Source organism: Rhea americana, unplaced genomic scaffold (genome assembly GCF_003343005.1).
Source record: "Rhea americana isolate MKP2758 unplaced genomic scaffold, rheAme1 scaffold_428, whole genome shotgun sequence".
In the NCBI taxonomy this organism is placed as follows: domain Eukaryota; kingdom Metazoa; phylum Chordata; class Aves; order Rheiformes; family Rheidae; genus Rhea; species Rhea americana.
The window spans coordinates 177955-193266 of record NW_028186566.1 but is presented as its reverse complement, the minus strand read 5'-3'; the positions used below and the strand labels follow the sequence as shown (position 1 = coordinate 193266).

Below are 15312 nucleotides of genomic sequence, written 5' to 3'. Positions count from 1 at the left end.
GCCGCCCCCGGCGCCCCCCGCCCCTGCGGCGGAGGCGGCGTGCCCGGCGGAGCATCAGCTAATTAGGTGCCAGTTAATCAGCAAAAACCCGCTCGCAGGATGAAGTTCGGCTGGAGTTCCTTAAACGCGGAACAATGCAATTACTCTCTTGCGCTATCAGCCACGACAATAGCCTGGAATCGCTCCAACAGCGAGAACTGGAAACAAAAACTAGTCTTTCACTATCAAAGGAAGACAGTTAACGCTGTAACAGTGGAAAACAGCCGGGCCTGCCAAGGTACAGCCCTCGGGTGGCCGCGAGGGCTGGGAATTGCCCGCAGAGCTCCGGCATCGTTGTCCAGCACGGAGATGGAACAGAAGCTTGTGCATGTTCAAAACCCATCACACAACTGATCAAATGTCTGGGTTTGATATGCAAACAGAAAAACCTCCTCCAGATCYCTCTCCTGGAGATCTCAGCAAAGCAGGAAAATTTACCCCTTGTYATACAGGGTCCAACAAGGCGTTTCAGTGCAAAGAAATCAGGAGTGTTCTGCTTGAACCTCATCGCTAAGTGTTTGCACCTGCTCCACATAAGCAGCAGAAGGTTCTAGGATAAGGAGATGCGGCTGAGGRAAGGCAAGCACATACTTTAGACAGGGGTAATCCCAGCTGAGAAAGGCTTAAGAATACAAACTTCATTATATTTTTAAAATTACTTTGACCACAGATGGGCAAATGGAGTTCGGTTGTGCCCCAAAGCACCAAAACTATCAGCTGAATTGCAACTCTGAGATCAGCAGGGACAGAGAAGGGGGAAAAGGGGAAAAGCAAAAGACATGGGTTTCCTATTCATGAGTGCCTATCTATGGAACTGTAACTTGAACCAGCTTGATGGAGAAAGAAGATATAAATGAGCTCTATGCCACTTAAAAGTCATTGCTCTGATCACAGCTGCTTTGGGGAGAGCCATTTTGCCTTCAAGTTCTCTAGATCTTTTCTCACTGGTGTTCCAGACCAATTAGAGAACACAAACTCATTCCTCTTGGAGGTCTGAACAACATGTTCCCCTATTTTCACATTGACAGCCCTGGCTCCTACTATGGCACTTGCTTTTATTGTTTACATTTTTAAGTCAATTTATCATGGCCCATCAAGTGGGTAATGGCTGCACYGAAAACACAAGCCCCTTTCACATCTCCCTCAGACAGCTTCACAAAGGAAACATTCATTCAAGACTGGACCATGAATAACCCCTCATTGGAAATAGCTGCTTGCTAAGCAAGCCAAGGAAAGAGACAATGAGCCCTTTCACAGCGATCACAGCCGAGGTGGGCACAAAGGAAACGCCAGTTAGACACATTTACAGTGTAGTATAAACCCCTCTTCTCCCCCTCCCCAAACAAAATTCAAAAGATAATATTGAGTTCAGAAGGTCTCAACTGAGGGTTCCACTTGGACATCTGCTCTTTGCATTTCTCACATAACACAATTGCTCAATATAGCCAGTTGTCTGAATTGCTGTACAGGAGTCAAAAGCTACAGAAAAAAAAAAAATACATGATGTCATACCACATACCTTCCAGGACATGCCAGGTTCAACAGCTGTTACAATTTTTGCAAGTGACCAGGGGCAAGTGCACTTTCACATGTATTGCAGGATGTACTTTGTTAAGGAGATCTAACGTTTTCCTGTTTCCAGAACACAAACTACTAGATTTTATCACTTTAAGATCATGGYTGATACTATTTTGGGGACACTTCCCCTCTTACCAGCAGTATCCCCCTACAGCCATGCATCCTTTCTATAGAGGACACCAAAGTTAATAGAAGAGTCACCAGTCAGACTGAAACAACAGCCATAACTCAGGATTCACCCATGTATTGAAGGCAGATACTTAAAATTAACCTTCATACTCTTCCCACAAGTATATCCTCAATACATATGGCAGCGCTCAATCAGAGGGGAATTATTTGAATGCCAGAATGCAAATTAAGGGCCACACAGATCCAGAAAAGGTTTTATTAGGAATGTTTAAGGTACAGTGTTGCATATTGTTGATCCACACTGTATTTTAAACAGAGTTCAGGACCCAACTAAGTCACAACACAGGCTTTTCAGCTACCAAATTCAAGTGTCTACAAGTTATATACAAGATTAGCATTGGCTCCCTGCATTGCAAGACCCCACCGTGCTGAGATAAGCCAGACCGACTTGCAGAGGGAATGTTTTCCATGTTGCTAGAGAGGCTTTGCACATCACCCCCAGTTCCCAAGGTACCGTAGAGCAGATCCGCAGCCTCCTTCCCTTCTCCTCATGCACTGGGGGCATACTGCATGACTAGCCGGTCAAAATCATTCTCCTCCAAATCAAAAACAAAAATAAAATGAACAAATCTTGAACTTAACTGTAAATTTAATGAGACATGCACTACCACTGAGCCGAATATAATCGCATCTCATTAAGGCATAAACAATTTTAAGAAGCAAGATTGCCTATATCAATTTGTTCTTTTTTTTTTCCATTTGTTCCATTTCTTCTTCCCTATTATCCTTCCCCCGTTTCCTTCCAAAATTCTGTTTTAGAAGGATGTCCTCCTATTTAAGCGTATCTGATGGTAACAAACTTCCGACTCAGACTAAGAACCCAGACCACAGACCTATTATTTCAAGAGGTCACTAGGTTTTAGGTACATCACTCCTTTGTTTCACATGTGGCTAATATTTCCCTCTCATGACATCTGAGAAAGAACATCAACTTGCCCTGCTCAGAATTGTAATGATGTTTACTTAAGAATCCACTTGCTCCATCAGATAGTACGAGCCCACAATAAATCTGCTTTTACATTAGAAAGTGACTAGTACCTTTGCCTGATACTCCTTTATGAATGGATGGTTTTTATGTGCATCTTTCAACTGTGACAAGTAGCGATTTGTTACCTGAAGGGATGAGATAGACAAATTTAAATATTAAGATAAGACGAGGAAAAGTCAACAGTTTAAAACAAGACTTCAGGGAACTTATTTTCAGGAGTAAGGATCTAATTTTCTTAATATTCTCAATGCTAATGGTCCCAAGCAAGAACATTAAGACCTGTGGAGACTCCACACTTTAAAATAGACCTTAAATAGCAAGTCAAAGATAACAGTCAGTGAAAACCAGGCCCAGAACTCAGGAGCTAGTTTTTCACCCAGGCTTTCCTCTCAAGTATACAACAACTGTACTTCCATAAACACTACTGAATATTGAAAACACAGGGGGAAAAAAGAATTGTTAATACTAGTCCTGATGAGAACATGTAAGATCTCAAAACTTAAGTAAAGCTACCAAGTGCACTAGGAATATACAGCCTGCCCTCCACAATAGGAACAAGTTCAGCACACTCTGCTTGCTGAGAACAATAAAATGAGCCTCACCTCTGGTGGTTTGCCCAAGTGCTGTGACAGGACAACAAAGTTAATCAGGGTCTCAGGATGGCCACTGTCCTGAAAACAAAAATAATCATCTGATTCATCTGACTTACCTCTACTGTGATTAGCAGTAACAGCTTGCACAGTGTTGCAAGTGAAAGCCAATCTTACCTTCCAAATTCATAACTCACTTTACTGGAGAAGGCAAAGCAGAAKAAAAAGTAGGTATTAACAGCGACAACCCTTAGCAATGCTTTCATGAAGCAGAATGGTGAAAGTCCTTGCTATTTCGCTCCATATGCCTATGAAAGGTGTTTGAACTCAAGCTAATCTGCCTCCAAAAATAGAAAATACCTTGTCCAGTGCCTCCTGAAGTACTCCCTCTGCATCATCCCACTTGCCCTGAGCCATATAACAGGCTGCTTGTCCATTAAGTAGGAGAAGGGTGGAGGAGCATTTGTCTGCCATCTCTTGGAAGATGTAATAGGCATCTTGCAACTTCTCACCTCCCTGCAGAGAGGAGACAAATTAGCTACAGTTCTGCTAYGTAATGCTAAGGCAGCTGTATATCCTTGAACCAAAACAGCTGTTGGCATTCATGGGATCTCCTTACCACAGCAGATCACTATAAAAGATTGTAGATGAAAGAAATACAAGAATAGTAAACATTAAAAACCACTTAAATGATCAGAAGATTCATGTTTCCATTAAAAAAAAAGAACCACTTCAGATGCTTGAGGTAATAAGGCATTATGAAATGAGATTTCATAACTAAATGAATGTATGGCCACCTTGCTTTTCAGAAAGTTCCAGTTTCAGAAAGGTTTTACATGCAGCAGCTTCAATGGATTGCATGAGTGTGGGATCCTTAKTGAAAAGTCAGATCTTAAGAAAAATATAGTCATACACTATTGTAAAGCAAGAACTATGCATGAGAGATTTTATAGTGCCAAATATCTTTGCCCTCAGCTCTGGTTTCCTTTTCTCAGCAAGCAGGGAGTCACGGCAGCTAGTTCTATCGAGTTCATTTCACTGAAACCGAGTTTAGCTAGGGCTGTTCTGTTCTTCCTAGAGTCACAAATATGCTTGAAGACAGTCTGTTAYGAGCAGAGAATTACATTTTTGTTCAGAGTTTAATTGCAAGGCCTGGATGCTAGTCACGCAGCAGCTTTCCATTTTACGTTATGATATTTTATGAGTTAAATAACTGTAGCTTAGCTCCTCCCTATGTGAGGTAAAGGCTAAGCAGCATGTACGAGAAGACCAAGAGTCAAAACAACCAGGYAGCCCGCAAAGTCAGCGGCAAATATTATCTGGGTATTTGAAGGAAAAATACATTTATTTCATGGTAACATTGACCAGGAGAAATCAAGAATTTCTACCCCTCCTCAAAAACCAAAGCAAACCACTCCCCAATCCCCCCACCTCCAAACCACACGCTTTTCTGAAAGCAAACATGAACACAACAGGGAGTCTCGGGTCAGCGCTATAATTTTGGACAATGTTTCCTCAGGTGTTGCACACTAGGGATCCCTCCTGAAGATACTCACTAYGGCTAGGTTCACCCAGGCAGTAGCCAGCTGAGTAAGAGTTGCATCTTCATCTTGCTCCTGCATCTTCTTAAGTTCCTTGCTGCAGAAGCAAAAGCAGAAGGCAGGTAACAGAAAGACAATGTGCCCTCTAGAGTTCTTTCAGATACAAAGGCTGTAGYTTCCTCTGTCAACTCTTCTATCTCTATAGCACAACAGCCACAGCAACCTGGTAATGTGGCACAAAGCTTTTATATTTTGCTGAAACAACAGCCTGTGGAAGAGTGCTCCCTCCCCGTTTAACTTCTGTCTCGGAAGCCAATAATCCAGGACTGGAGATTCAAATCCAGCAAAGGTGAGATTAAGCCTAGAAGACAGTTTGTTCCTTTAGCTGTATCCAGCTGTATCATGTCCAAAGCTCTTGCACCATGAAGAACAAGAAACTTGCACAGCACACCCATACCCACAGAACACAGCTTCTTCTGCCCATTGCATGTGTTAAAGCACTGCTAGGCGATCAAAATTCTCTTATCAAAGACTTTTTTTTTTTTAAAAAAAAAGAAAATTTTAAACCCACTGCAAGAACACTGTTCAGAATCAAAGGAGTGCATGCAAGGGGCAAACTTACCGGGCTAGATCAAGCCTGTCAAGTTTCAGCAGAATCTGTATCATCATTGCCATGCTGTAAGGAACAAAAGCAAACTGATTTTCACAACTGCACGTTTTACTGCTCCCTACACTCTGCTTGGAAACTGGCTGCATAGCAGATAAACATATTAGCAGACAAAAGTCTCCCTGCAGTAGAAAACCAGTAAAGCARGGAGAACAACCAGTGGGACACAGAACAGGGAAGCTTGGTCCTAGCTCCAAAATACTTCTGTTGCTGTAATGCCATAATGCTCATTTCAACAACCACAAACACACACTGTTCAATAAATCAGATTCTTAAGTTTCATGAGCCAACAATATACTTTATATTACAGGACAAACACCAAGTCACTTATTCCTTATAGGCAATCCTCAAAAGAGTTTTTTAATAATTTCAAAGCTTTTTAGAGACAAGCCAGACCTCTGCCACTTCTACTGCAACTCTTCTTAGACAACAGAGTTTGCTAACATGCACCTCGATGATGCCATATTGAGTTACRCTTACCATTCCAAGCTTTCCCCTTGATGCAGTGTGCGCAAAGCGGCATCGGGATTTTTGTCATGGAAATAGATGGAAGCAGCCATCAGCAAGAAAGTAGTATTAGCTATATCAACACTTTTTGCCATTTTTTTGTCCAAATCAGCGACAATTGCATCCCTGTGAAGAACAGCAGTAAGAACTTGAAAGTGTTCTTGCTAAACAATGCAGAAAGATTCCATCCCCTAAAGTTTTACTTTTTTGAGATTCACTGCAGAACCACAGACAGCAAATACCACAAACAGATCACACTTCATTAGAAACTTCCAATACGGAAACGTATTTCCTGACAGATAACATTTGAGTATTATAACTTATTATCAGACTTACCTTTGACTCTCATTTGAAAGATATTCAGCAAACATCCTTACTGCTTGGAGCTCAGGACTAGCATTAGCTTTAATTTCATCCAAGACAACACCATATTTTCTCTATTAAAGACAAAGAARAAACTAGAATTCATTCATTTTAAGAACACAGGCAGGAACAGTTCRTTCTATGAAACCTTAAAATAGGATTCTTCTTTTCCTTTTTGATTCTATGTCTCCCATCACACTCCACAAACACAGCCAGATTTTAAAACCCTATAGAGGACTACTTCCCCTATACACTTTCTTTAAAAACAAATGCCTCTCAGAGAGGTCTCTTCAGGTCACAATTACCCTAGACACGACACGACACATTCATAACTGYGCTACTATTAGCGAAGTCGTTACATCCCAAAAGCGAAGGAGCAGTTAGCACAAACAGCAGGACAGTGAATTTGAACGACTCAGGTTCACAAGTTCCCAATTCCAGCCCCACAGTCAGGCTCAGCTGCTGCACACGCCGCACTTCAAACCTCACCTGGGCGATGTAGGCTCGGAATAAGAAAACATCCCTCTCCACCTCCTTCTCCGGATTAGACGGCTGAAGAGACGACAAGAAAGACGTTTCTCAGCAACCCGCGCAGCCACAGCCCGAGCCCAGAGCAGCGCAGCCCCAGGCGCGCGACCCCCAGGCCACGCTGCGCCGCGGGACGAGTCCTCCTGCGCACCCCCATTCCCGGAGCGCCACCGGCCTCAGCGGCACCGCAGAGAGCCGGGGGCGAGGTGTGGGGMGGAGGGGGCCCGGAGGAGCCGGCGCTGCGGCTGAGGGGAGGCCGGCCCCAGGGAGAGGGACCGGGGCGGGGGGGGGAACCAGCGCCGGGGCCCCCTTCTTGCGCGCCTACCTTGACCCGCTGCGCCTCGTTGATAGCGGCCTGGTAGGCGCCGATGTAGAAATTGTTCTTCACGTCGAAGAGCTCGTCCGCGTCGCCGCCCTGGCCGGCGGGGCCCGCGCCCGCCCCGGCCGCCATTTCCCCTCCCCTCAGACACGTCTCCGGAAGCAGCTGGGCCGCGAGGGCTGCCGGGAGCCGGGGTCGCCGCGCCGCGCCGCTCCGCACCCCCAGCCAATGGGCGCGCCAAGAGAGGATGACGCCCGCGCGGGCGCCGGAAGTGAGTAGCCGAGAGGTGGCAGCCAATGAGGCGGCCGGGCAGGGCGGTGACGCGCGGTGACGCGCGACGCGGCGGCGGCGGCGGCGGCGCGGCCATGGCGGCGTTCCGGGAGCTGGGGCTGGCGCCGTGGCTGGCGGAGCAGGCGCGGCAGGTGGGGCTGAGCCGGCCCACGCCCGTGCAGGCCGCCTGCATCCCGCCCGTGCTGCAGGGTGAGTGCGGCCGCCGCCGCTCGCCGGCCGTTAACGGCTGCCGGCGACCGTTAACGGCTGCCGGCGACCGTTAACGGCTGCCGGCGACCGTTAAGGGCCCGTGTGCCTCCACCTCCCTCACAGGTCGCGACTGCCTGGGCTGCGCCAAGACCGGCAGCGGGAAGACAGCGGCCTTCGTGCTGCCCGTGCTGCAGGCGCTCTCCGAGGACCCCTACGGCATCTTCTGCCTGGTGCTGACGCCCACGAGGTGCGAGGGGCCCTGGGGAGCGCCGGCCCGCGGGGCCGCCCCCCGCCCGGCCGCGCCTGAGCTCTCTCTCGCTCTCTCTCCTCTCCCCCCACCCCGGCAGGGAGCTGGCCTACCAGATCGCCGAGCAGTTCCGCGTCCTGGGGAAGCCCCTCGGCTTGAAGGACTGCGTCGTGGTGGGCGGCCTGGGTGAGTGGCGCTGCCTTGGCTGGTCCCCTCTAGCTCCGGCACAGGTCGGGCTGGTAGAGAATAAAACTGCGGGTGAGCAACTGGGGGCAAAACTCTCTGAAGTGCGTTAGAAAGAGCCTCCCTTTTGGCTGCCTGTTCCCCGCCGCAGCTAGATGGGGATATATAATCGGTGTTAGAGAGTTTTGCTGTCTTTTTGTTCCTATGGGTAGAGTCGTGTGCAATTTATCTCTAAACTGGGAGTGTTCCCCTAAATGTGAGCAGCTGTTTTTGTAGCAAGGATGCAGTACTTACATGCATTTTTTTTTCTTGCTGTGAAGCTGTTATCCTGTGCCTAAGGCTGTGTGAGGGTAGCAGAAATTAGAAGTGTTGTGTTTTCCAATCTTACAGACTAAATGTTATGTAGGGTCCATATTCAGCTGCCCATAACCTGGCTTTGTGGCTCTGGTTTCAGACATGGTGGCCCAGGCWCTGGAGCTCTCCCGTAAACCCCATGTTGTCATTGCTACACCTGGCAGGTTGGCAGATCACCTCCGCAGTTCCAACACTTTCAGCCTTAAAAAGATAAAGTTCTTGGTAAGGCAGCTTTTCAGTTTTCTTTCTGCTTTTCAGGTTCCTATCTCCACAGGTGTGAGTGCAAACAATCTGCTCTTTGGTTATCTTTGGGTGTGCCTAGGTTTTGGATGAGGCTGACCGGCTACTGGAGCAGGAATGTACTGACTTCACTGAGGACCTGGAGGTGATTCTAGCAGCTGTTCCAGCACGCAGACAAACATTGCTTTTCAGTGCCACACTAACTGATACACTGAATGAGCTGAAGAGTCTTGCCACAAACGAGCCTTTCTTCTGGGAGGCTTTGTCAGAGTAAGTCTTCACTTGCTCTGCTGCGTGTGGGATCATCCTTCCTCTCTGATACCTTGTTTCCTAACTGTCTTTTGTCTCTCTCACGTTTCWTCTTTGCTTGTCAAACCTGTGCTTTTTTGGTGCCTTGTCTTCCCCTTTGTGCAGGGTGCGGACAGTGGATGAGTTGGACCAGCGCTACTTGCTTGTGCCAGAGACAGTCAAGGAYGCGTACCTTGTCCATTTAATCCAGACCTTTCAGGATGAGCATGAAGACTGGTCTATTATTGTCTTTACCAAAACCTGCAAGTGAGTCAAGTTGCTCCTTGTGATTGCTCTTACTGTAGATGTGCCTTTGCGTTTCTAATTAACGTTTATTGTTTGTTAGTCTGGGATGGCGATTGTTTCCTTATTCAGTGCTGAAATTTGGTGGATGAACACTTTTTCTTTCAGGCAAACGGGGTGAAGGAGTGTCTGGAAATGTAACTCCCCAGAGKGTCAAGCTGCTTTGCCTCCCTTGATCTTCCCTTGCTTGTGCTGATGGATACTGGAAAAGGGATGGGGAAAATAGCACTGTCTGCTCTTCCATACCATTCTCTTTCTTTAGAATTTTAGTTCCAGGGGGTTACGTGTGGTGCTGGTGACATTCCCCTGGATACATACAGGGATCCAGTCACTGTCTTAGGGGTGAGTGGGTGCTGAGTGTAGAGTGAGTGTCCTGTTCCTCACCTCTGTCAGAATGCTTCGGTAACTAACTACACTGTGGTGATTGTACTGTGAGAGATTCTGGAGGAACCCCAGCCTCTGTTCTGATCCATCTACTTTTGAAGGCACAGAACATAACAGGGAAATGTATTTTTGCCTTAAGGGACTGCCAAGTCTTGAACATGATGCTTAGGAAGTTCAACTTCCCTTCTGTAGCTCTGCATTCCATGATGAAACAGGTGAGTGACAGGGCAGGTCTGGGAGATGGGTGCTTATAGCTGCATCCCTGAGCCAGACGTCTGTCCAGGGCACGCAGCTCCTGAGGATCGCAATATCTCTAATCTCGACTTTACCTTTACAGCGGCAGCGGTTTGCGGCTTTAGCAAAGTTCAAATCCAGCATCTTTAGGATTCTCATTGCCACTGATGTTGCTGCCAGGTATTGGAAAATTGTTCTGTGTTACTAAAGGTCTTAAGCCTGTTTTTTAAGCACCAGAATCACTGTGGAGGTTAGGGTGGGTTTAGCAAGAGGGGAGTTATAAATTCCTTCTAATCACTACTTGGGTAGGATAGGGTTGTTCCCTTTGATTATGGAATATTTTCAAGATGTATTTTGGAGCTCATTTGTATACAAAATAGCTCTGATTCTGCTGTGTTTTGCTGTAGCAGGAGCATGTGTTTGTGTTATAGCAGGAGAATGATTTCTGTGAGGCTTGGCTTGTCATCTGGGTCTAGGAGGGAGCAGCAGGCAGTTGGTCAGGCTACGGGCTAACGTGCATGGCAGTCCATCCTGTTTTGTGGTTGTTGGAGATTAGTGCRAGGAGAGGGTTTTTCCTAGAATAAGCTTGAGTTAATAAAAGCAATATTCCTGAAAATATTGGGCTCTTGGGGAGAGTAGAGTACTAAAATGGTGTTTTTCAGCTTCTGYTCTGTTTTCTTTTCTGTGTCCCAGAGGTTTAGACATTCCTGCAGTACAAGTTGTCATCAACCACAATACTCCAGGCTTGCCAAAAATCTACATTCACCGGGTCGGCCGGACAGCCCGTGCGGGTGAGCAGGGAAAACCATGTGCCACAAGATAATACTGCAGCTGGCTAGAACTGGGATTGAGGAGGGTTTGCAGCAGCTGCAGTGCAGTCTTTTCAGTCAGCATCAGATCTACTCAGATCAGTGGCTCAGTATCCTGCCCTGAGATTGCATTGATGGTTCACCTTGAGCTGTGTCTGATCTGCACCAATAGCTAATTGATTTTGCAGAGCAAGTAAAGGTCCTTCTTCAGAGAACCCCGTCACCATAACGTGCCAGGCTGACACACAGGGGTGGATGGAATCTGGCACGGATTAGGCTTCATTTTTCTCTGCTTGTCAAGGTTCATATATTACTGTGTTTYCATCCTCCAGGTCGGCACGGAATAGCTATTACAATGGTGACGCAGTACGACATCCATCTGGTACATGCTATTGAGGATGAAATCAGTAAGTGGAGAGCATTAATGTTGCTAACACGTGGGATGATGCATGCTCCTCTGTACTGGTGGTATTGCAGCCCTAATTTCACAGGGCAGGGTATATGATCTGGAACACTAGCATAAAAACAGCCTGTATTTCCTGATYGTGTGGCCAAGGCTTGGAAAAGAGCAGAAGCACTTGAATCTGCGAGCTTTGAGTTTGCTGTTGTGTGTGCCAGACATAAGCATGTTTCTCTTTCTGCTATTTCTGGTGGAGGGGAAACAGTCTGTAGAGCTTGCTCTGTAATATTTTTCTTAGAGCAGCCAACTCCTCCTTTCCTTTCTTCCTGACTCAGTGCCGTGTATGAAGTGTACGGAAAGAAGGCTGTCTTTGCACAGATTCAGGTTTCCTTTGTGTTTGGAAGTAGACCTAATAAAGGCAACCTCTTGTGCTATAGGGAATCGTGGGTAGAGGGGAGAATTTAATCCTGTGTTGTAGGACTGCCAAAGTCATAATGATCAAAGCAAACAGCAACAATTCCACTGACAGTTGGTGAAACTTTCACTAGTCGAGATTTTCACTAGTTGAGAATTTGATGCTGCATTTTGTAACAAACCATGTTCTGTAAATGTCTTGACCTGATCTAGAGCTGAAGCTGCAGGAGTTCTCTGTGGAGGAGCGCTTTGTGCTTGACATCCTCACCCAGGTGTACATCACCAGGAGGGAGTGTGAAATAGTAAGTATGCAAACATAAGCCCCTTTGTTCGGAGGACTGGAAACTTTGGGTAGCTTGGTGTAACCATGAGATTTGTCACAGTCTAATATGTGGCTCTGGATATGCAGCCTTTTTTCTTGAGCACACAGATGAGAGTTTTTGTACCTTTTTCTAGTTGAGGCACTTGAATGTATGTAGGCTTTTTTTTTTCCTTTAAAAAAAATGTTCCTGAGCAGAGGGTTTGTTCTATTACTGCACATTTCTGTAGCATTTCTGTGCTGCTGAGTGTTGGGGCTGGAGGCTGATACTTTGGGGAGAGGGGCTGCAGGCTGCCAACGGTGTGTGTGAAAACTAAGGAGGCTCTGCTGACTCCTTAGAGTGGTACTGCTTTTCCGTGTCAGACCTAGTGCTTCATTACTGATTGACCTGCTGTATTTTTACTTTGACAGAAACTGGAGGGGATGGATTTTGATGAAAAGAAAGAAATAAATAAGCGGAAACAAATGATCCTTGAAGGGAAGGTGAGAGTTGCTGCTATATAAACTGCTTTGATCAGTAGCTGGTATAACACCATTGACATGGAGAAGGAATGGCAGTTCTTTCTTTGCTGCTGAAGTTTGTCTGCCTCCCTGTTGGTGGTGAAGCTTATCTGAAAGGGTGGCTGGTATGGGAAAAGATTGGATTAGAGTCTGACTTCTACAGCCTACTTGGTCATTGCCTAGCAAGCAGAATGGGCACCTGGCAAAGGCAAGGGGCTGGCACCGTGCCTATGCTTATGACAAATCTCCTGGTATTTGCCATTGCAGGATCCAGATCTGGAGGCAAAAAGGAAGGCAGAACTTGCCAAGATCAAGAAGAAGAACAAGCAATTCCGTGAGAAGATCCAGCAAACATTGGAGGAGAAAAAGCAACTGCAACTGAAGAAGAAACTACAGAAGAGGATAGAGCGGCAGAACAGACTGTGTACTAAGGAAGAGAAATAATCTGCTTTGGCCTCCTCACAGGGAGCTTGGGAGCCCTGTGGGTTGGCTCTGACCACCCTGACATTGCCCCTGCTCTRGGGATACTGGGACCTAATGGGTTTTAATTCTGATGAATCAGTGTTGGAGAGTACGGGTGAGGGAGGATGAGACCTCCTGAAAAACCATCTCCATTACTTTTCCTTCCTGCACAAAGCTGGTTGCTTGAGCCCATCCTGAAAGGCTGGATCTGTCTCCTGGAAGAATGTCCTTCAAAAGCACATKCCTTCCCCAAGGAAAGGAGAGCCAGACTCAGATTGTTGTTGAGGCAAAGGGAAATAAGGATTCTCTCTTTTCATTCAGTCGTTGCTCTTTCCCTTTCAAAGGATGGTGCTTTCCACTCTTGTTTATATCAACAGATTCTCCCCTGAGCCAGAGTCTAAAAGCACTGTGACAAGATGAGCTCAGCCCCTTGGCCTGACAGAGTCCAGGGTCTTCTGAGAGGAAATTTCCTGGAACTCACTGGGAGGTTGGACCTGGGGGCCTTCTTGTGATAATGCTGCTTTATGCATTTGTGTGGCACCCTTGCCTCTGATTTTCTGCCTCAATTTGGACTCCAGCACTGCTGATCAGCGTGGGTAGCAGAGTCATGGCTTCCTTCAGGGCCCCATGGGCATCCTYGTGGGCTGCTGGGGACTTTAGATCTGATCCTGCTTTCCCAAGTGATCAGTCAGTTCAAAGACCCCTTCTGGTGCAGAAAGTGAAAAGCCCGTGAGGGGCTCCCCTGTTTTTTGTACCATCCAAGAGTAATCAGAATGGTTTCTGTTTGAGTCTGCTCTGTATGCTTCTGGGCCTCCCGGCACAGATTTGCATCATGTATATTTGGAACAGGAGGCTGGCCAGAGTGTGTTGAGCTCTTCTGAGAATCATTTAGCATAAAAGTACTTCCCCACAGAGCCTCGAATCCCAGAGCAGGCTCAGGCCACATGTTTTGGCCAGCTCTGTTCTGATGTCAAGTCTTGTCATGAGYGCCTTAATGTTTGAGGAACTGTTATTTCTGTTCTCTGGTTTACAAGAATAGTTTCTGTGGTCGGGCCCCAAATAAATACTTACTGCAACAGGTGACAGGATGTTTGACCTTCTCTAACGCCTGCTAACACGGAGGCATTGTCATGGGTTCTCRGGGGAATGAACAGTACCTCATGTAGGGAAACAGCTTAGAGATAAAATGGGAAACCTTCAGTTTTGTTTCAGGAAATCAGTTGGACAAGGACTCGGCTTGTTGTGGGTGTTCTATATCCTGGTGCTGTCTATCTGCCGTGGAAAGCTTCTGGCAGTCTTTTATTCCAACCTGAGCACAGCTTCTTTCCTGGGAGCATATGGTCCCCSCAGTGCCTTTGGCTGCCTTAAAGCATGGTCTGTGCACAGGTCTTGMAAAGGAAAGCCAGTGTTTCCCTCAGGGAAGATCTTCCTGCAGCCGTGAATAGCCAGGCCTCACAGTGCGTTCAGGCCATGCAGGAGCTCAGCGCTACTGCGGSCTTGGCCAGGACCTGTCTTTTTGGCTACCTGGCAGCAGGTGTGGGATGAGATGAGTGTGATACAGCATGGGGTTTYGGAGATGCCCAAACCGTGTTTATCACTTTGTCCCCTTGGGTGCCCTCTGGGAAGGAAAAGCACACAAGAGCCTGCCTTGTAGCACGGCTCTCTGACACTGGTGGCAGCTGCTGCAGCAGYGAATAGGTTTGTACCAGATGGATGCTATCTGAATACTAAATGCTTATACAGCTACGTACATGCTAATTTGTGGAGTAAGACTGTTAGCTGCAGATTAAAGAGACGTGCTCGCTGGGACAGGCAGCTCTCGCCTTTCTGAAGAGGGATTGGTACTGTCTTTGAGTGTCAGTTGTTTCCCCCCGTCTTACAAACACTTCTTAGCYTGCTGTCTGAAGTCTCTGCTTCAGCATGGTGGGGGTTTCTCTGTTCATCTTCCAGCACAATGTGACGTGTAGAGTTTGATCAAGGCTCTTGTCTTGAAGCTTTATTCAAAATTCCTTTTAATACATTCCTTGTCTTCCCTGAGCATCTGCCTCTGTGAGGGTAGGACACGTGCTGGAAGTAAGAGCTCTCTGAAGGCTTGACAAGCTGTTCCTGCTTCAGATAATCAGTTTTGGGAGTGGCCAAGTAYGAAATGAGGTTGCTGTGATAATTGAGACATAGAAAGGTGTCTTTCATTCCCAGATTAGGGGAATTTACATCTTGCCCAGGGCCAAAGGACATCCAGTGGTATTTCTGTATGTGCTGTCAGTACTATCCTCCAAGTAGGATGTTCCAGCCTGGGGTTTCCAAACATTATCACAAACTTYTGGGATTCTCCTATGAATTTAAGGACTTGTTTCTCATCACAGGCTTGCTGGCAAAATCCAGGAG

The 15312-nt window shown here is 46.8% G+C and overlaps 2 protein-coding genes across 2 annotated transcripts; one reads left to right on the top strand and one right to left on the bottom strand.

Moving 5' to 3' along the window:
- Positions 1–1988: 1988 nt before the first annotated feature.
- On the bottom strand, positions 1989–7463 carry COPE (coat protein complex I subunit epsilon). The gene is made up of 10 exons (XM_085315350.1): positions 7316–7463; positions 6952–7014; positions 6436–6536; positions 6073–6225; positions 5548–5601; positions 4941–5022; positions 3745–3900; positions 3397–3465; positions 2845–2919; positions 1989–2342 (listed from the first exon to the last, which is right to left on the bottom strand). The coding sequence occupies exons 1-10, from the start codon at positions 7439–7441 to the stop codon at positions 2295–2297; spliced, it is 927 nt and encodes a 308-aa protein (XP_085171476.1). The 5' UTR covers positions 7442–7463; the 3' UTR covers positions 1989–2294.
- A 187-nt stretch (positions 7464–7650) lies between these two features.
- Positions 7651–14010, top strand: DDX49 (DEAD-box helicase 49). The gene is made up of 13 exons (XM_085315349.1): positions 7651–7789; positions 7913–8036; positions 8137–8222; positions 8674–8795; positions 8896–9083; positions 9228–9368; positions 9928–10003; positions 10126–10202; positions 10716–10813; positions 11164–11238; positions 11859–11947; positions 12376–12447; positions 12733–14010. The coding sequence occupies exons 1-13, from the start codon at positions 7675–7677 to the stop codon at positions 12907–12909; spliced, it is 1440 nt and encodes a 479-aa protein (XP_085171475.1). The 5' UTR covers positions 7651–7674; the 3' UTR covers positions 12910–14010.
- The last annotated feature ends 1302 nt before the right edge of the window (positions 14011–15312 follow it).